At 58.0% G+C, this 20,462-nt stretch overlaps 1 protein-coding gene across 1 annotated transcript in view; it reads left to right on the forward strand.

Annotated features, from left to right (window-relative positions):
- LOC117653015 overlaps window positions 1-20,462 on the forward strand; it is a 68,064-nt gene that overhangs the window by 26,347 nt on the left and 21,255 nt on the right. The window contains exon 4 of the mRNA XM_034398352.1: window positions 19,326-19,463. Within this exon, the coding sequence (XP_034254243.1) occupies window positions 19,326-19,463 (138 nt within the window). The remainder of the gene's footprint in view (window positions 1-19,325; window positions 19,464-20,462) is intronic.

The raw sequence follows: 20,462 nt of genomic DNA on the forward strand, positions 1-20,462 counted from the left end.
TCACTGCCTCACGGATGCAGTCGGCCTATTTATCCCACGACCAGCGACCGGATCGGGGCCGCCGCGACGTCGCTGCGAACAGATGGAGTTGATGTAGTGTAAAAGAAAAGTGATTTTAAAAGTTTTGGGCTTCCCTCCAGCAGGCTGCTAGCTAGCAGGCTGCCTGCAGGCGAAGAAGAAGAAGAAGATGAGGAAGAAGAAGAAGATAAAAGTCGTCTGCAAGCTGCCGAAGTGTCGCGGCCCATTCATCACACTGTAACGTGCATTTCATCGTGTCAAGCACGAGTTTTCGATCTGATGGACTGCCGATGTCGCGCCGATGTCGCGCCGAAGAGGTTCCGAGTGACGCACACCGCCAAGCACTTGGCAGTGCTTTACTTTGAACGCGCTTAAAATGCGTCATTTGGGCGTCCGGATGTTGCTAAACGACGCAAAACTGCGGTCGTGTTAGGCAATCTAGCTAATGAGCACTTCTATGAGGCCCTGCAGCCCTGCATGCAGGGGCACGGTGAGCGGTGTGGCGGTGCGGCTACCCTGGGCCACCGCGCGGACGTGCTCAACGACAAGCAAAGCACGCGGCGAGAGCGCCATGCACGCCTTGTCTAGGGCATGCCATTTAAATTTCATCACGGCCGCAGTGGTGACCACTGGCCACTGACGCGCGGCAGCTGGATGAAGCTGCTGTACTGAAGAACACCATTGACTTAATAATTGGAATCTGACGTGACGCGCGGCGTCGAGGGAAAAGAAGTGGGAAAATGTTTTTTTTTTTGGCAGTGGTGGCTGGAGGACGAGACCAGTCCCTGGACGTTCATTTTAACTCGGACTGCACCACCCACCTAATGCCTTTTACAACCTCGCTCGGGGATTCCCTTTGAGCGGTGGTGGCGTCGTGTCGCCGCGTGTGTCGCCGCGTGTCGATGGAACAGCGTCGCCACGCCGCACGGTGTAGAGAAGCGAACTCTTTCCCCCACAATTCCCTGATACCTCTTTTCCTTCTGACCCTGCATTCAATCACAAATTTTGCTCTCGAGAAACGTAACCTCCAATTTACCTAAAGGGTAGCAGAAATTGAAACCTTTAAACGCAAAAACCGTGGTTTTTAGGGGTTCCCATGAACCCCTATTGTCCGAGGTCCGTGGATTCTTTCCCCCCCCTCTCCGATTTTCAAATAAAGAACTCTAAACTATTTCAACCATGAAAAAAACGAAAATTCCAATTTTTTTTCGAAAATTCATCGTGGAAATTTTCCGTAAACGCGAAAAACATAAATTTGCAACAATCGAAAACGAGAACCGTTAATGATATGAAAAAATGGTTCAAATAAAAAATGTGCCACTCCTCAAAACTAAACCTCCTGGCTCATCAAAGTAACAAGAAATCGTATATGTTCTGAGCAAATGGTCAAAACATGAAAAAAAAATCTCCATGGCAACGGCATGGTCCCATCGTACCACCCGGCAAAATTTAAAGTCGCCCATTAAAAAAAATCTAAACGCCGTGAAATTCGAAAATGCTAATGCTAACACATTGCACGGTGTCTCAACGTTGGAACATCTTTAAAGTCTGTCACTACTAAAAAGTTCGTAGCAGAAACGACGCATCAAATTAATTTTCGTGGGTTGGCACCAATATGCTTGCCGTCTGCGCCCTTTCGAAAATCACGAGGCTGAAAGAACGAACAGGCGCCCATTGAAACTGCCCCTCCATTGTTGCTGAGGTTGGATTGTTTGGCATGCTCTCAAAGACTGCGGTTGTCTTGTCATGTTTTCCTCGATTTTCAACCAGTTATGGAAACGGGAACACCGTGCAATGCGATTAGCATTGGAATTTCTTCATTTATTATTGTGGACTGGCGTCGGTGAAACCTGGTCCAATCGGCCCCCAAAATGCAGCAGTACAGTTGATTTCGAGGTTTTGTTTCACGCGCATGAAATTTGTTTTGGATGCAGGGAGGAGGTAGGTGGTGGGGGAAAGACTATGCTCGTCTATTGCTTGCTGGAGCACGTCCCCATCCCGCCTCCACGGCCTCGGTGGCCTCGCCGGCCTCGCCCCGACTCCATTCTGTTGCTTTTCTCTGTGCCGCTGCAATGGACCCCTCAAGCACCGGGCTCTGCTCCCCTCGGCTCCACTGCTCCGCTCCCCGTTCTCGGGAATGCAACGGCAGGCATACCGACTGCTGCGAGCCTGTCCGCGCGCCGTGCCGTGCCGTGCCGTGCCGCGCCGTGCCGCGCAAGCTACGATGGGATAAACATGAGGATGGTATAGGGGGCACACCAAGGGGGAAGCAAAGTACACGTCGAGGCAAAAGTCGCACCAAGAGCCTCCATTACCGGTGTGCCGATTTTTGTTGTTTTTTTTCGTTGCTTGGTGCTGGGGAAAGCACCGCGCCGCGCTTTGTCATTTCTTCCGGTAAAAGCCGAGATTTTAAAAGGTAAGCAGGTCTTGTACTCCCGCAACCCCTTTAATTGAGTACGCAACGAAAAAATAAACAAACGGAACCAAAGAAATAAACTCTTGAGGAAATTAAGCGCGCAAAGTTAAGTCTGTTTGCCACGTTTGGCTGTCTTTCAAACATTCCCCGAAGCACGAAACAGCTGAAGGCACAGGGAATGGCGCGCCTGCCTGTCAGAAACCTGTTGAAGTTTCGGCCGATGCCTACGCCGCCTACGGTCGGTTCCGCTGTGCCCGCCGTTTATAGCCGGTTTGTATACTTTGCTAGTATATATTTATATAGATGTATATGAAGGCGGGATTGGAGGTGGAGGAGAGAGGGGCCAGTCCTAAAGCCGTGGCGGCGCGGCCTCTGTACTCTACAAACACAAAGCTAAAAGAGCGCCTTTATGCCTTTCGCCCGACCCACTTTTTTGGCCCTTCGCCCCCCTTTTCGCTCTTTACAAGTGCTGGCTGGAACTCGGCGACTCTGCCTTTGTTTGTTTCGGCTCGAGATGATGTTATTTACGTGCCTTGCATTCGGTTAATCTGCCGCCAGCCCGCCTGGCTGCGCCTGGCCGGGCGCTTTCTTTTCGGCCGCCCTCTCCGCCACCAGGCTCGGCTCGACTCGGTGTGACTCGGCATGACTCGGCATGGCTCGGCTTGGTACGACTCGGCATGGCTCGGCTCGACTCGGCTCGACTCGGCGTGGCTCGGCATGGCGCGGCATGGCTCGGTGTTCGACTCGGTGTGGCTCGGCATGACTCGGCATGGCTCGGCTTGGTACGACTCGGCATGGCTCGGCTCGACTCGGCTCGACTCGGCGTGGCTCGGCATGGCGCGGCATGGCGCGGCATGGCTCGGTCATGGAGAATGGACCGTCCATTCTCCATGGCTCGGTGTTCGACTCGGTGTGGCTCGGCTCGGCATGGCTCGGCCCGACTCGGCTCGACTCGACGTGGCTCGGCTCGGCATGGCTCGGCTCGGCATGGCTCGGCTCGCCCGCGGCGTCACCCATTCTATTGCTAAATCTCGCGTCCCGACTCAGCGGAAGCGGCAGTGGAGGAAACAGCAGTGACTGCGCGGCCATTGCCGAGGCGAACACACAAAGGCATCTTTGTGACGCTCTGGGCGTCTGGCCGCTGTCTCTCTCGCGCCGCTACGGGATGCGCCGTGAGTGCGAGGGGGACAGAGCGCGAGGGCCTCGAATGTAAACTCGGCGGCCTCATAAGCGTATCACTTGGCACGTCCTTTGGAAGCCGCCTGGCGGATCCCATTTCAGAGAGGGGCGTGGCGCCGCGCATCAGGGATCCTTATCTCGCGCAGAAAGAAATCATTTTCGGATCTGTGTCAACCTGTGTGCGCTGCGATGCTCGGAGTTCCTTCAGTCTCCGCCGCGGAGAGTAGTGGATAGCGCGTTTGCTGCCTGCACGCAGGGCTCGGGTTCGACACCCCTCTCCGCTTCTCGGCTCACGGGATCCGCGCCTGCCCACCGGCCGAGCGCGAAGGTGTACTCACTCGCGTAACAGTCTGTGCGCTCAAATCGGTCATTACGCGTAATAAGGTAAACAATTTCATCCCACAATTTTCCGAACGCTAGACTTTTGAGGCGCAACAAGCGCGTAACATTTGCGTAATAATGTGTAATAGCGATTACTTTGTACGCGATTCAGAGGAGTGACTAGTCCCTCGGCCGAGACGATCATGTGTGGTCTAGCCCTTAATGGTAATGGTACTGCCAGCCTAGCTGGCCCGCGGCGCGGCCGTGTTGAGCGTGCTGCCTATGCGCTCTCCGGCGGGCGCTTCCCCGCGCTAGTCGCGCTACTCGCGCGCCAGAAAGTTGGGATTGGTTACTCTTCGGGAGCCGCTGGTCGAAGGCCGAAGGGTACGACGCCGCTGCGCTTGGGCTGCGCTGGGCAGGGCGCATCCCAGCCTGGGATGCGCTGGGCTGCGCTGGGCTGCGCTGGGCTGCGCTGGGCTGCGCTGGGCCGCGATGGGTTGGCGGGGGCGTCGTCTGGGCGCGCTAAGGGGCCCCCCGCGATGCTTATGGCTTCCGGGGCGAGCGAGGGGCCTGGCCTGGCCAGCAGACTGAGAGTCGTTTTCGTCGCTCTGTCTCTCGCGCACCCACGGGGCGTCCCCTCTGGATGCGAGCGAGACAGAGCGACGAAAACGACTCTCAGTCTGCAGGGCCTTGGCTGTGGGAGAGGGACCGCGAGGAAGGGCTGCGGCCCTGCGGCCGCCCTTATCAGCGGGCCCCGATCGGGCCGTGGCTAATGTCTACGAATACGCCGCGCACAGACAGCCACAAAGGGGGCGGGAAGAAGAAGAAGAAGAAGAAGAAGGAGGGAGGAGGAGGAGGAGGAGGAGGAGGAGGAGGAGGAGGAGGAGGAGGAGGAGGAGGAGGAATCGACAAGGAGGAGGAGGAGGAGGAGGAGGAGGAGGAGGAGGAGGAGGAGGAGGAGGAGGAGGAGGAGGAGGAGGAATCGACAAGAAGGAGGAGGAGGAGGAGGAGGAGGAATCGACAAGAAGGAGGAGGAGGAGGAGGAGGAGGAGGAGGAGGAGGAGGAGGAATCGACAAGAAGGAGGAGGAGGAGGAGGAGGAGGAGGAGGAGGAGGAGGAGGAGGAGGAGGAGGAGGAGGAGGAGGAGGAGGAGGAGGAATCGACAAGGAGGAGGAGGAGGAGGAGGAGGAGGAGGAGGAGGAGGAGGAGGAGGAGGAGGAGGAGGAATCGACAAGAAGGAGGAGGAGGAGGGATCGACGCCGGACACTTGTAAGAAGACACTTGTAAAAGTCGTCCGATCACAAAGGCTCGGTTGTGGCGACCAGGATTTTGGTTCGGACGGATCATTTCCGATCGCAGCTATCGACACTGCTTTCGAACAAAAGCCAATCACAACAATAATTTTTTTTTCTCTCTTGTTGGTGGAGAAAACCCCCGGCGTTGGCGACGAGCGCACCTGGCCGTGTAAACGGTCATCATTGTGGCCCGCGAAGCACGGCGAAGCACGGCGAAGCGTGAATCGGTTGATAAGCGCGACCTTTATAGCTGCACTACAGTGCCGTCTAGCCGTGCCACGCCGTGCCGTGCCGTGCCACGCCGTGCCGTGCCGTGCCGTGCCGTGCCGTGCCACGCCGTGCCGTGCCGTGCCGTGCCACGCCGTGCCGTGCCACGCCGTGCCGTGCCACGCCGTGCCGTGCCACACCGTGCCGTGCCACACCGTGCCGTGCCACGCCGTGCCGTGCCACGCCGTGCCGTGCCACGCCGTGCCGTGCCACACCGTGCCGTGCCACACCGTGCCGTGCCACACCGTGCCGTGCCACACCGTGCCGTGCCACGCCGTGCCGTGCCACGCCGTGCCGTGCCACACCGTGCCGTGCCACACCGTGCCGTGCCACGCCGTGCCGTGCCACACCGTGCCGTGCCGCGCCGCGCCGCGTCTTCGGTTTCCGATAGCCAGATAGAGAACGCCCCGCCGGACGCCGAGGCGCGCCGAGGGTGGGGGAAGAAAAATGGCAGCAGCAGAAAGAAGAAAGCCGCGAGGGATGGAAATTGATTCGGAAGGGTTTTGTTGGCTGCTGTGCCTCGCCGCCCTCATTGCCTGCCAGTGTCGTGCACGCGAAGACGCGGCGCTTTGGGCCACCGTGTCTCGGACATGCATTCCAAGATCGGCCCTCGGACGAGGAATGGGTTCCTGTTGTGTGCAGTCGGTCCATTGATAGCGAGTTTTCCATTTAAGGACGAGAGAGCTCAAGGCGTGAGTCGCAATCTGGTAATATCACGGTAAAAACGGTTCCTGGTTTCCCCAGGAAGCCCATGTTAGAGACAGGCGGTTTCCAGGGAGTCCCTGAAAAAAACCAGGAATCGTTTTTACCGTGATGGTTTGGGGCAATCGGTACGTGAATCTGGCGCATCCAAAATTTATGAATTGGAATGTTGGTGCATTTTCATTTCTCCGAGCCGGTCCCTCCTCCCTCCTCTTGGCTGTGGGCGACTTTTCTGCTCTTCCCAGCCGCAGCAGGTTAGTGCTCTCAGCTGATACACATTCCCGCGCGCTTCCGCGTCTGTCTCTCCAACTTTAAGGCTTGGGAATTGAGTGAAAAATATAGTGGCCATTTGTTTTGATCAGCGGCGGCGGCCGGGCGGCGGACTGGCCGAGGCGGCCGAGGCGAGACGCGCGGACAGCGGCTGGCCTGCCGTGGCTGGCCACGACGGGCAACCGCAGCCCCAGTTCGAAGGGCAGGCGCGGAGGAAAGCGTCCCACAGTGGGCCAGAAGACCGGAGGGGGCGGACAAAATTCTAGAAGCGTTTTGAGCTCCAGAGTCGCTAAATGGGACTCGAACCAAACGTGTGACCCCACCAATGGATTGCTCTCCGAACGAGGAATCCATTGGTGGGGTCACACGCTCGGTTCGAGACCCATTTAGCGACTATGGACCGGAGCTCAAAACGCCGTCTAAAGTTTTGGCCACCTCCACCGGTCTTCTGGCCCACTGTGCGTCCCCCCCTTCCCCAAAAGCGACGGCAACGTCTTAAAAGTATTAGGCGAAAAAGCGCAATTACTTGCCTCTGTGAGATGGCAACTTTTGCTGATCCCCACCTAGGTGAACCCGCGTCTCTGGATCCGCCCTTGGGGCAGGCCCGGGCAGGCCGGGGGCATCTCGGGGCCGCGGTTCGCCCCCCCCCCTCCCCACACACACACCGCGGGGCTCTCTGTGTTTTTGCGCGTCGCCGCACCCACAGCCTGAAGCGTCCGCGCACACACGCACTCACTCACACACACACGCGCGCGCGTGCGGGCGCGAAGACAGGCGCTGACGCACGCACACACACACACACACACACACACACACACACACACACACACACACATTACACACGCAAACTCGGAGACGAGGCGTCAACGGGAGTCGTAATGCGAAAAACATTAAGCCGGGCTCGAGGCGCCGTGCCGCCGTGCCCCGTGTTTAAGGCGGCGCCACTGTTATCTGCCGGCGCCACCGGCCGCAAGCCCCGCTATAGCAGTGGCGCGGCAGGCCAGGTGCGTCGCTCTGTCTCTCTCGCTCTCACGGGGTGCCCCGTAAAGGTGCGAGAGAGACAGCACGACGAGAACGCCGCCTCTTGGACTCAGCCTACTGGCATGGCAGGCCCGGTAGGCACGCAGGCAAAGCCCCCGGGGTCCATTCGTAATAATAGGGCTGCATAAAACCCCGGGCTACGTAAGACGACGACGACGACGACTGGCTTGCCTTGGTCGGCGGGGCGCCGTGCGAGAGGATTTTCGGAGCGCCAGGCAGCCAGCCAGGCAGCAAGCCAGGCAGCGAGCCAGGCAGCCAGCCAGGCAGCAAGCCAGGCAGCGAGCCAGGCAGCCAGCCAGGCAGCAAGCCAGGCAGCGAGCCAGGCAGCCAGCCAGGCAGCCAGCCAGGCAGCCAGCCAGGCAGCAAGCCAGGCAGCAAGCCAGGCAGCCAGCCAGGCAGCCAGCAGCCAGCCAGGCAGCCAGCCAGGCAGCCAGCCAGGCAGCAAGCCAGGCAGCGAGCCAGGCAGCCAGCCAGGCAGCAAGCCAGGCAGCGAGCCAGGCAGCCAGCCAGGCAGCCAGCCAGGCAGCCAGCCAGGCAGCAAGCCAGGCAGCAAGCCAGGCAGCCAGCCAGGCAGCCAGCAGCCAGCCAGGCAGCCAGCCAGGCAGCCAGCCAGGCAGCCAGCCAGGCAGCAAGCCAGGCAGCCAGCCAGGCAGCAAGCCAGGCAGCCAGCCAGGCAGCCAGCCAGGCAGCAAGCCAGGCAGCCAGCCAGGCAGCCAGCCAGGCAGCCAGCCAGGCAGCCAGCCAGGCAGCCAGCCAGGCAGCCAGCCAGGCAGGCAGCCAGGCAGCCAGCCAGGCAGCAAGCCAGGCAGCAAGCCAGGCAGCAAGCCAGGCAGGCAGCCAGTCCAACGGGGAAGCCTGCGGGACGCCTCATGGCGAAGTAGGCAAAGCAGGCACAGCCATAGCAGTGGCGTGGAGCGAGATCCACCAGCGGGCCAGCCCCAAATGTCGTGACGTATATGAGACATAAACAGCGACACTGCGAGCGCGGCCAGTCGTGTGTGTGTGTGTGTGTGTGTATTACGTAACGCAGGCCTTCTGGACATGGGCGCGGGAAAGGGGGGGGGGGCAGAGGGAGGCCTAGGGCAAGCCTAGGGCAGGCAGCAGCATCGCCCCAATAAATCTCCGGCGAGTAAATCATAAAGTTGTCGCACGCATGCATCACAAGACATTGTGCGCGACACGCAAAACAGCGGCGCCAAACGGACTGCCCTACACTGTGCAGGCCAGAGAGGACGTCCTCTCTGGTGCAGGCCATGCAGGGCCTCGGCAGTGCCGTGCGCACACCGGCAGGCCGGGGCGGGCCGGGGGGCCGGGAGGTGTGAAGCGGGGCGGCGCGGCGGCAGCATTATGGCGAGGGGGTCCTGCGACGCCCTGCGTCAAATGTTGTGGCGGGTGTAAAACGAAGATTCTGCGGTGCGTGTGTGTGTGTGTTTTAGAGAGAGAGAGAGAGAGAGAGAGAGAGAGAGAGAGAGAGAGAGAGAGAGAGTCAGATGAGTGTGGCGAGCATGACAACGGAGGAGGGTCGCACGCTTTTCCCGTTGCCCGCCTGATTGTACCCCCCTCCCCCTCCCCTCCCCCTCCCCTCCCCCTCCCCCTCCCCCTCCCCTCCCCCTCTCCTCCCCCTCCCCTCCACCTGTTACCGTAACGGCGAGATGACGTCACGTGTGCCCTCAACGACAGCGGGGACCGAACGACTCGAGCGAGGAGCCTTTGCTTTCGAAGAGTGCCGGTGTCTCGGCACTGCCACCCTCCTCGTCCACGCGATGACTCCCGAGGTCCTGGCCGTCCGCTCGGGGCCTCTGGAGCCCTGAGGGCACGGCGGGGAACGCCCTGGCCGGCGCGTATCCTGGATTTTTCGAAGAAGAGGATCGCGATTTTTGTCTGAAAGCCCAAAAGTGATTGTTACCTTCCTCCAAAAGTGATTGTTACCTTCCTAGTAGCAGTGGGTGGATGCCTCTCCCCGCCCATATCCGTGCCTGCCCCCTGGCCCTCTACGAAAGGCAGACCACGGGACGAAGTCAAGGCAAGGAGTTGGCCATGAACGCGAAAACCCCGCATGGAAATGGGCTAGCGTTAGGTTTTCTTCGCTTCTGTCGCCGTTTGCTTGGAGCCTGGCCCCGAGGTGCCCCACTCGACTGGGAATCACCGCGCCCTCCGCCGCCGGTCCGATCAGTCAGCGCGGCGGCCTGCGCGTTAACCGCCTGCCAGCCTGCTCGACGTGGCCGCCAACGGCCGCCAAACACTTGGCCAATTCCCGGCTGGTTTTCTTTCCGTTTTACACCTCCCTCATTTCCCCTCCGCCGCCCCGCGGCCCGGGCCGCTCCAACCTGAGTAGCCGAGCCAGCCGAGCGGGCGATGGCCCCCGTGGGGCGCCGGGCTGCGCAGGGCTGGCGGGGCTGGGCCGGGCGGCGCGGCCGGCGCCAAGGACAGCGTCGCCTGTACTTTGAGCCGCCGCCGAGGCCGGCCGAGGCTGGGCGTCCGGAGGGGGGACTTGTCCGCGCTGCAGGGAGACTCCCAGGGAGTGCTCAGTGAGACTCAGTGGCCGAAACGACGTCACATCGGCACCCAACGGCCCCCACGATGGCCGTACAATCAGGGAGGTGGCTGAGGCGCGGCGTGGCGTGGCGTGGCGTGGCGTGGCGTGGCGTGGCGTGGCGTGGCGTGGCGTGGCGTGGCGTGGCGTGGCGTGGCGTGGCGCGGCGCGGCCAGGGACTCTTCTTGCGTCCCACCCCCTCCAAACATGCCCCGCGCCGTTGCGCCCGCACCACGCCCGCCTGTATCCACTTCATCCGCTCGGACGCACTCGACACCGTTTACTTTATACATTTGGAAAAAAAAATAAAAGAGAACAGCGAAAGAAAGGCGCACAAAACAAAATGGTCCGCTTTGTCCGGGCGACTTCGATGAGGCCGAAAATAACGCCCTGCCGCCCTTTGACGCTGTGAAGGCACAGATGAAGCGGGTCAGACCCTCCAGCCAGCGTGGCGAGGCGTAGCGTAGCAGGGCCGAGTCCATGCCGGCTGGAGGGAGAGAGACGCCCGAGCTGGAGCGGAACAGAGAGAGAGAGAGAGAGAGAGAGAGAGAGAGAGAGAGAGAGAAAGAGAGAGAGAGAGATACAGCGCTGTAACGGCGGACTGGGACCGGCCGCGTGAATGGCCATTAGTCGAGCTTAACGGAATTCCACGCGAGAAATGTAGCCTGAGAAGTTTGCGCTGGCTCGGCACTCGCCAGCTTCCCCACCACTCGCTGCTCTCCTCCCTTCTGCACGCCCCGCCCCGCCCCGCTCCATGTAGCGTGGAATGTCAAAACGGAGAACCAGAAAATGCGGAATGACACATAAATCGTCCCAGCGGAATCCGCGCGGCCGGGTCGAGCTGGGCCTTCCGACGCGACGAAATCCGGCATAATGTTTGGTCGGGTAATTCGAAATCAAAGCCGCTCGCCGCCATGTCCTTGGCGCCCCGCCCCGCCCCGCCCCGCCCCGCCCCGCCCCGCCCCGCCCCGCCGCCGCACCGAGATCGCCCCGGACGATTACGGCCTGGGCCTCCTCCTCGCCGCCGGGCTGCCTGCGCCGAAAACGGCCGAAAACAATCGCAAAGCCGTCGGAGTTGAGTTATTTTGCGAAGTGAAAACATGCACGGCAAGTTTCCAGCGGAGGGGCAAAGCGCTGCTGGAGCGAGGCTGGAGCGAGGCTGGAGCGAGGCTGGAGCGAGGCTGGAGCGAGGCTGGAGTGAGGCTGGAGCGAGGCTGGAGCGAGGCTGGAGCGAGGCTGGAGCGAGGCTGGAGCGAGGCTGGAGCGAGGCTGGAGCGAGGCTGGAGCGGAGGGAAGGCTCAAAGACGCTGCGCCGCACGCACACTCTCACCACACGCGCTGGAGTCCGTCGTTAAGGACGTCGCGCTGCATCGGGACGCTCTGCGCCTCCTGCCGCGCAGCAACATTAATGAATGTTTGCCCCGGCCGAGGCGAGGCCTGCCTGCCACCTTTGAGGGCACGCCACGCCGGCAGAGCGGCAAAGCGGCCAAAGCCCACTGGAGACGTGTTCGGCAGCGATTTCGCCGAACTCCGACAACTTTTCCTTTCAACAAAGTTGATTTTGTGATGGATTGTACACGTCGCCGCGTGCTCGCCGCTTCTCCGCTTTCGCCCCGCCCCGCCCGGCCCGGGCCCCTCCTCCCCCGCGCGGCGCGCGTGTGTTCCGGGAAAGAGGAGGAATCTTGTTTATTTCCACATTTATTTGTTTGTGCGTCGAGGGGCCGTCTTAGGCCTGCCCGGCCGGCCGGTCGGCCGGCACGACTGCGAAATAAGAAATAAGACACACATGACGCGGAGGGCTGGAGGCCCGCGGGGCTTATTGACTGCGACTGGCGCTCCTCGAAGAAGACTCCTGTCTAATAACGCTCTCGGCTCGCGGAGCCCCGCGGAGCCCACGGCCTGCAAGGGGAGGGGATTCCTTGCAGTGTAACGGGACGAATTCCCTGCGACATGGCTTGCGGCAGCCCGAGCATTCCCGACTCATGGGCAAAACGGCCTTACTTTTGTTTGCCGATGTTTTTGTTTTGGACGAACCCGTTCGCGTACTGCGTATCGGTTTTCGCCCGTGTGGCGTCCGGAGTGTGGCGCCCTCGGCAGCCAAAGTTAACCCCGACTCCCCGCGGAGTCTACACGTGCCTTGATTGTGCACGTGCGGCATGTGCGCATGTGCCGGACTCGCAAAGTGTGCCGCGCCGGGGCGGGGCGACCATAAATACTCCCTTTATTATCGCCTCAATATTTCGGCCATAAGCGAGCAGCCCCCGTCCCCTGGCAGGCCCAAGCAGGCCCGGGCAGGCCCGGGCGAGGATGCGACGGAGGCCGTGGCCCTGCCCCAAAGCTGCGGGGGAGCTTGCACGGTAAAAACGGTTCCTGGTTTTCCCAGGAACTCCCTGGAAATCGCCTATGCCTTCACCATTGGCTTCCTGGGAAAGCCAGATTCCGTTTTTACCGTGTGCCGTGGCAGTGGCAGGGCCGTATTGCCGTGCTTTCGGCAACGAACGGGCTACACACATTTTTGTGCTAACCTACGTTCGAACTCGTGCATTTTAGAGTGTATCGTAATTTTTGTGTGGAAAACCGAGCGACAGGCCGAGTTTCCTGCACAGTAAATGTCTTACGGTGAAAGGCTGCACCAACATATTATGGTGGAGATTTTCTCCATAATACCAACGAAATTCGTCAAAATATCTATAAGGTACAGTGAATTCTCAATGGTATGTTACGAAGTCAGCTGCACCACCATAATATGGAACATTTTCACCATAATATGGAGAATCTTCACCGTAGAACATTTAGAGTGTGGTGGCCGCAAACCCTATAGCTCCCCTCCAGCGCGGGAAGTCCGCGTTCAGAGTCCAGACTCCGCCGCCGACAGTCGGTATTCAAATGCATGAAACTCTCCGCAGCCTTGTACTTGTAAGTGGCGGCCACGCGTTGTGTCCATGTGAGAGGCCGGCCGCTGGTGTCTCTCTCTGTCTCTCTCGCTCTCGCGGGGCGTGCCGCTGGGGTGCGAGAGAGACAGCGCGTGCGGCCTTGCCGCGGACGGGCGGGCCCCGCTGACCCCAACTCATTTCGAGGGGCCTCTCTCCACCCGGACGGCAGGGCGTCGAATCGGCAAGCGGCGGCAGCACAGCGTAAGCGGGCAGCCGGCAGACTCATTCCGAGATTCGTCGCTCTGTCTCCCTCGCACTCGTGGGGCGTCCCGTATAGGTGCGAGAGAGACAGAGCGACGAATGCGACCCTCGGAATCAGTGTGCTGGCTGGGCCGGGCCGACGGCCAGGCTGCCAAGGCCGGCATGGGGATCGCAGGCTTCGTGAAGCCTATTGGCTCAATGTCCGGCACACGACACGCGGGGCTACGCCACGCTACGCTACATTTGGCCTGCGATGTTCTCGCCGCCCACCAGGCAATATGGTCGACCTCAAACCCCTGTCCGTCCGTCCGTCCGTCCGTCCGTCCGTCCGTCCGATGCTGCTGCGGTTTCGCAATGGACCCCCGTGCCCCCGTCGTCGGCCCGAGCTGCGCCGGCCTGCGTTATTATAGAAGGCACAGGAAATAAAAACAAATCAAAGAAAATAACCGGCCCTCAGTCGGTGCGCGCGCGTTGAGGTTGACTTTCTTCCCTTCGGCGACGGCGGGACGGGGCGGGGCGGGGCGGGGCGGGGCGGGGCGGGGCGGTGGAACACGGCGCCTTGGCTTCGAGCCGTCCAGGAAGGTGTCTGCTCGGTCCGGCCCCGCACAGCACAGATCGCCCAGAGACACGGCCAGGAGACCGGAGGAGACCACTCCAGGCGGACGCAACTCTGGACATTCAACGTGCCAATGAATTATGTAACGTCACATTTCTCCGATTAACCGTGCGGTCGGACTGAAACGACGGTCTTCTCCATGCGTGTGGGCTGCCCGGACAGCTCATGCCTTACACTGTCATAAATACGATTGGGAATCAACGACGGTACCTTTGGAAAAAATGTTGGCGAAGCTCGTGAATGTGAGAAGAATCTCCGTAAATTCACAACGTTTTCCTCACAGTGTACATCCAGATTTTTGGGAGAGGGTGGGGGGAGTGGCCCTAGGGGGTGCTGCACCGACTGAGCTTAACCCGGAGACAGATCGCTCGACTGCGCTGCAGACGGGAGGCGTCGTCGTCGTCGCTCTGTCTCTCTCGCGTCACGGGGCGCCCCGTACAGGTGCGAGTGAGACAGAGCGACGAAGACGCCTCTGTGTCTGCAGCGCGCTGCGCGTCCACCTGGCGACGCGACGGCGAATTGAAGGGGCCGACAGGGACCCGGAGGGGGAAGAAACCCGGAGGGAACCTGGCGGGGATCTCGGAGACGGAATTAACGCTGCGACACTTTGGCCGACTTGTCCGGGTATGAATGACGGCCATTTTCCAGCCAATGGAAAAAGACGACGCCTATCCTTTTCCTCCCCCCCCCTCTCTCTCTCTCTCTCTTTCTCTCTCTCTCTCTCTCTCTCTCTCTCTCTCTCTCTCTCTCTCTCTCTCTCTCTCTCTCTCTCTCTCTCTCTCTCTCTCTCTCTCTCCCTCGCCGGCTGCTGGCAGTTTGGTGACGGCATTGTAAGGTAACGAAGCCAAATGGCGTCGCGGAATGAGCAGTGTCGAACTGGCGCTTGGGAAAGCTTGAAAAAGCGCGCCGCTTTCGAGACACTTTTCTCTTTTTTTTTCCTTTTTTCCTGAGACGCTCAAACGGAGCGGTGAGGAGGGCAATCACGGCGCTGCCCCCGTCCGAATGCGATTCGCAGAACGGCGCGGCGCGCAGAGCGGCGCGGAGTGACAAATTAAATTGCGGAAACGTTGGGCGCCACCGCCGCCTTTCGGCTTCACTTCCTGTTCCGTCCCGCAGGGATCGCGTGAGGTGCCTCCAAGTCTCCGTCTTACACTGAAAAAAAAATAAAATAAAAAAAATGCGCGTTGTTTGCTGCCACGAAATGGGGTAGGGAAAGGGTACGGACCTTCCGCACTGGTTTTCCATAAGTTTGCGTCAGGATCTCAGGTAAACTGGTACGGAAAACATGCACAGAACCTCCGTTTCGTAGTTGGCAGGGCACGGACGGATCAGAAAGGTGACCAGACATTATGTTCATGTTCCGTATTTTTAGGCACGAAGTAGCCTTATAGTATACCCAGGATTCAGCCGGCCCGAGATTCAATTTGTGTGGCCCTTTATGCATTTCGGAAATTTTCTATACGATTTTAATGAGACTTTGCAGACTTGTAGAACTTTGAACGCTGATTCTCATGCTGAAATCTGGTTAAAAAGTTGGTGGCCAATTTTGAGAAATTTGCTGTCAAAATCGCCGTTTCCATGGCAAAACTCGACTCGTCAAAGGAAAAAAAAGGGAGTGGGGGGAGCCGAGCCGGGGCGGACCAATAGCTGAGCTTCTTTTTGGGTCTGTACAGCTTACTCCAAAAGCAGAAATCAGCACGTTCGAAATGAAAAATTTCTTTGACTGCAGGTAGACAAGATGCAACAATAGAATTGGTGTCGGTTCGAACGCAGTTTTTCGGGTAGAACTATCCAATAATACTTCTTGATTGGAGTGTTTTTGGACATGCGCAGTAGGTTTGCAACCTGTTTAACAGTTTAGCCAACTGTAGCATTTGAAATCTGTATTAATTTTGCTCTCTTTCTTGTTTTTTCTTTGTTTCCTGCTTATGACAATTCATATAAAACAAATTTTCAATTTTTGTGTGATGACTTTCTAAAAAAATATTCACAGAAAATTAGCAAAACAAAAGTTCTTTTTTTCTGACATATAGTTTCTCAAATATTCCTTTTTTTCTGTCAATAAAACAATTTTGTTGTTGTTGTGATTCAGTTAGCACTGACCACTTCGCTCCACCTCGCGACTTGCAGTGCTCATGTTCCTCGAACAAGACTCACCCGCGTTTCGAAACCATCCCTCCCGAGTTTATGAAGTTTGTCAAACCAACCGTCGTGGTGTTGATACGTTGTAAGGGAGAACTATTACACAGAATTGAAGAAAACATGACTAGAGAACCACAGCCTTTTGAAACAAGCCAAACATTTCAACGTCAGCAACAATGGATGGGCAGTTTTAATGCGCGACTGCTGGTGCTTTCAGCTTCGCGATTTTCGCAAGGGCGCAGACGCCGAGAAACTAGTTGCCAACCCGTGAAAATAAATTTACTGCCTTCTTTCTGCCATTGTTAGAACACTGCGGAATACATTAGCATTGGAATTTTTTGAATTTACCAGCATTTTGATTTCTATTGTCAAGTTTAAATTTTGACGGGTGGCACATCGACCACATTGGTACCACTGCCATTGGTGGTCCCCTGAGCCACAACTTCACAAAACCTTTTCTTTTCTTTCTCCACACTCTTACACAATAATCAAACTGACTTCGTGACTCCTAGGATTTCTTGAAATCGTATTTTTTTTCTTTCAACCAGTATTTGCGACTCTCGCACCGATTTCGACGACTTTCTGTGAAAAAAAATATGAGAGGACCTACTACACCGCAAGTAGTAGCTTCCGAACCGGAGTGGCACGGCCGCACTCCGCGGGCTTCTCTCTTTATACTGGACTTCCCCAACTTCCCCCTCGGCCGCCAGGGTGCGCCACCTGGACCGGCCGGATCATCGGGCGACATTTTATCCCACACACGTGTGTGTGTGAGAGAGAGATTGAGTGTGAGTGTGTGTGTGTATGTTTCCTCCCCCGAAAGTCTATTTACCGAGGCCGTTAAGGGCTCGATCCTGATTTTGGATTCGAATGGCCGCGGCGTGGCTTGTGGGGGCGGCCTTGCCGTGTGGTGTGGAGCACACGGCCGAGCTCAGGGCGAAGAAGGAGGAGGAGGAGAAGTAGGAGGAGTATGAAGAGGAGGACGAGGAGGAGGAGCTAGAGGAGGACGAGGAGGAGGACGAGGAGGGGGAGCTAGAGGAGGAGGAGGAGGAGGGGGGGGAGGAGGAGGAGGAGGAGGAGGAGGAGGAGGAGGAGGAGGAGGAGGAGGAGGAGGAAGGGAGGAAGAGAGGAAGAGGAAGAGCAAGGAGGTGGTGGAAGAGGAGGAGGAGGAGGTCGGAGTCGAAAATGCAGCGTGGTTGGCGTGGCGGGCGAGGCGGTGCCATCTGCTTTGACTCACAAAGAGGACAGCGAGGCGACACCGTGCGCGCATGATGCACGCATGATGCACGCATGATGCACGCATGATGCACGCGTGACGCACGCCGAGGCGCGAGGGCTGCAGGCTGCAGTCCTTGACCACGACGGCGCGGCTCCTCTTGCTCCGCGCTGGCGTCATAGCCACAGCTTCGACTGTTGACAGCCCGCTCCGATGGGATTCGAACCAGCGGACTGTGCGCGCGGGGCCGCGGGGCACTCGGGGCGGGGGCTGAGCCGCGCTTAGCCGCTCGCCACCTTATTCCTCCTGCCGCTTCGTCGCTCTGTCTCTCTCGCACCCCTGCGGAACGCCCCATGAGTGCGACAGAGAAAGAGCGACTCTCCGGAAAAAGTCTGCTGACGGGCCGACCGGTCTTCCCAGTGTACCTGCCGCTGTCCGCGGATCGGTTTCCTGGTCAAGCACGCCCGGATCTCGTGACCAAAGGACCACGGCGTCCCGCCCCGCGGCGCATGTTTTTCTTTGTCGACGACGTCCTCGCCGTCCTCACCGCCCCAGGCGCTCGCGCTCCAAGCGCCATTTTTCAGGACCTTTTGCCGAGCTCCCCCAGCAGTTTCTCTTGACACAGGTGTGGTGCAGAAAGGCTGCCCACGCCGCGCTGATCCCGTTGACGCTGCCGTCCTCTGGAAATAACAACACCGCAGTTGGTTCGAGTGTGGGAGTCGAGGCCTCGCCTGCCGCCGCGGCGTACTGCCAGCGTACTGCGACGCCCCCGGGGCCCGCAGGCAGACCCAGGCAGGCCCAGGCAGGCCCGGGGAAGCCCAGGCAGGCCCAGGGCCTCGGCCGCGGCGCGGCCTCGACGGGGGCCTCTGTGTCATCCACCCTAATGAGATGCCCCTCGTGCAGCGAGGCCGTGGCGAGGCAGGCGAGGCCGTGGCGAGGCAGGCGAGGCCGTGCTGGAGGTGGCGTCGCTCCGCCGGCTCCGCTGCAGACTGATTCCGAGAGTCGTTTTCGCCGCTCTGTCTCTCTCGCCCCCTTTCGGGACGCCCCATGAGTGCGAGAGAGACACAGCGACGAATAAACGACTCTCGGAATCAGTCTGCTGGCTCCGGAGGCTCGGCTCCGCGCAGCGAGGCACGGACTGGGCAAAACAAAAGAAGCAAGAGTCATCGTTGCAAGGGCCTCCTCGGCGCATGTCCTCGGGGATTGAGGCTGGCAGGTTGGCCAACGCCACCGCGCGCCGCCGCGAGTGCGTGAAGACGAGACGAGCAGGGCCACCAACTTCCCGGAGGTGCACCATGGGACCAGCACCGCCATGGACGGTATCACCCTGTCCAAGGGGGTATTCACTCCTAAAAGGGGTCGACATACTAATACCTTTTGAAAAGTATTACATGAATTACATCCTATTACAGCTAATCTGTCAATTACGGGTATTACCTCACTATTACAGCTATTACAGACCTATTACAACACTATTACAGCAATTACAGACGATTACATCGAATACAATCGACGATTACAGACCTATTAGAGTGCTATGAGAGCAATTACCAACTATTACTTCAAATGCAGTCATTACATAAATTACACAGTATTACATACCAATTACGGCAATTACACAACAATTACAGCTAATACATAACAATTACAGCTATTTCATAACAATTACCGTCACAACAACGCCATTTTCTGACATTTAAAACAATTTATGTGTTACTAATACCACCTATTACGCATCAATTACACTCCTATTACACCTATTACGGGGCCATTACAGGTAATACACCATATTACAGCAATTACACAGACATTACCTATTACAGGAACTATTACAGGGCTATTACACACCCTTCGACCGACTAATACCTGAGTGAATACCCCCTTGACCCTGTCAGAGTCCACAAAGGTACTCCGCGCTTCAAACCTTACCAAGTATTCTGAGCACGGTCACGTAGAACGCACGTTTTAGTTTGTTCTGAAAAAAAAAAAAAAAACAGTTCATAAGTTACGAAGTATATTCGTTCATTGTAAAGATTAGCCATGAGATTAGCTGTGCTCAAAATACTTTGTCATGACGAGCTAGTTTTCTTTGTAAAGCCTCCTAAAATACTTTGCGAGGTTTCAGAGGCGCATATTTTCGGTTTTCTCCATTTCTTTGTCTCTCTTTTTTTTCAGAGAAGGGGACCGCCTGCGCCCGGGAAGTGAAGCACGAGCAGGGCTGCCTGCGGTACCGAACTCCAATCAATACTGTCTCGCCAAGGTTACGCATTACCCGCCGGCTGGCTTTTCTTTGCGAGCTTCATCGCGGCGCGGGTTCGAATCCCGCCGGGGTCCCTTTTGTGACAAGTCGCCTTTGGCTTGCCTTTGGCGTGCCTTTGGCCGCGGCGTGGCTTTTGTACTTGGCTTGCCGCGCCCTGCGCTCCGAACGGCAGGCTAAACAGTGCTCTGTCTCTCGCGCTCATGCGGCACCTCGTACGGGTGCGAGAGAGACAGCGCGACGAGGCAAGCAGCGTTCGACTGCCGAACCCCGAATCAGCCCCACTCCTCCCGCACTTGGTGTATTTCAGCGGCAGATGTTGGCGCAACTGTCGCCGCCATGTTTGTTGGGTTCGGCTTGGGCGTTTCAGCGGCAAGTTTTCGCCTTGGTGGGGCCACGGTGTCCCCGCACTGCCCAAGAGTGCTGCCATCGGCTGCCATCATGTTTTTACAAATAACAGGAAAAGTAGCGATATACATCGGCAACTTTGGCCCGTCCCGTACATTAAGAAACGTACGAATTTCGCCTATGTTTGACCCTGACGGGAATTAAACCTGAGTCTGGGGTTAAAATAAATGTCGTTTTCGTCATCAGCACCCTCGAAAACATCAAAAACAATGCAAAAACTCGAATAAAAAGAATGTTCAAAAAATACCCCGCTGGGATTTGAACCCGGGTCCGAACTTCTCCGATTCGCTCGAAACTGGCACCATTGGTTTTCTCTCGTCGCCCCTATTCCAAAAATACCCCTACATGCCCTCCTAGCTGCATCCGTTGCCGAGATCCTCCTCGACCCCATGTAGACCATGATGCACCTGCAGCAGCGCTCCCGGGGCTCGGATCGGATTTGCTGCCACCGGGCGGTTCTTAGGGTCACCCAAGGAGGCTGCATACCAAATTTGGTAAAGATCGGACTACGGGAAGTCCTCGGACGGACGAACGGACGAACGGACGCACAGCAGGGATCATACTATATGCCCGTCCCTCCGTCATTTTTTTACAGAAAAAATAAACGGGACGGGCCAAAAAACGCCGCTATTTGAAATGCCGACGGC

Source organism: Thrips palmi, unplaced genomic scaffold (genome assembly GCF_012932325.1).
Source record: "Thrips palmi isolate BJ-2018 unplaced genomic scaffold, TpBJ-2018v1 HiC_scaffold_8, whole genome shotgun sequence".
NCBI lineage: Eukaryota > Metazoa > Arthropoda > Insecta > Thysanoptera > Thripidae > Thrips > Thrips palmi.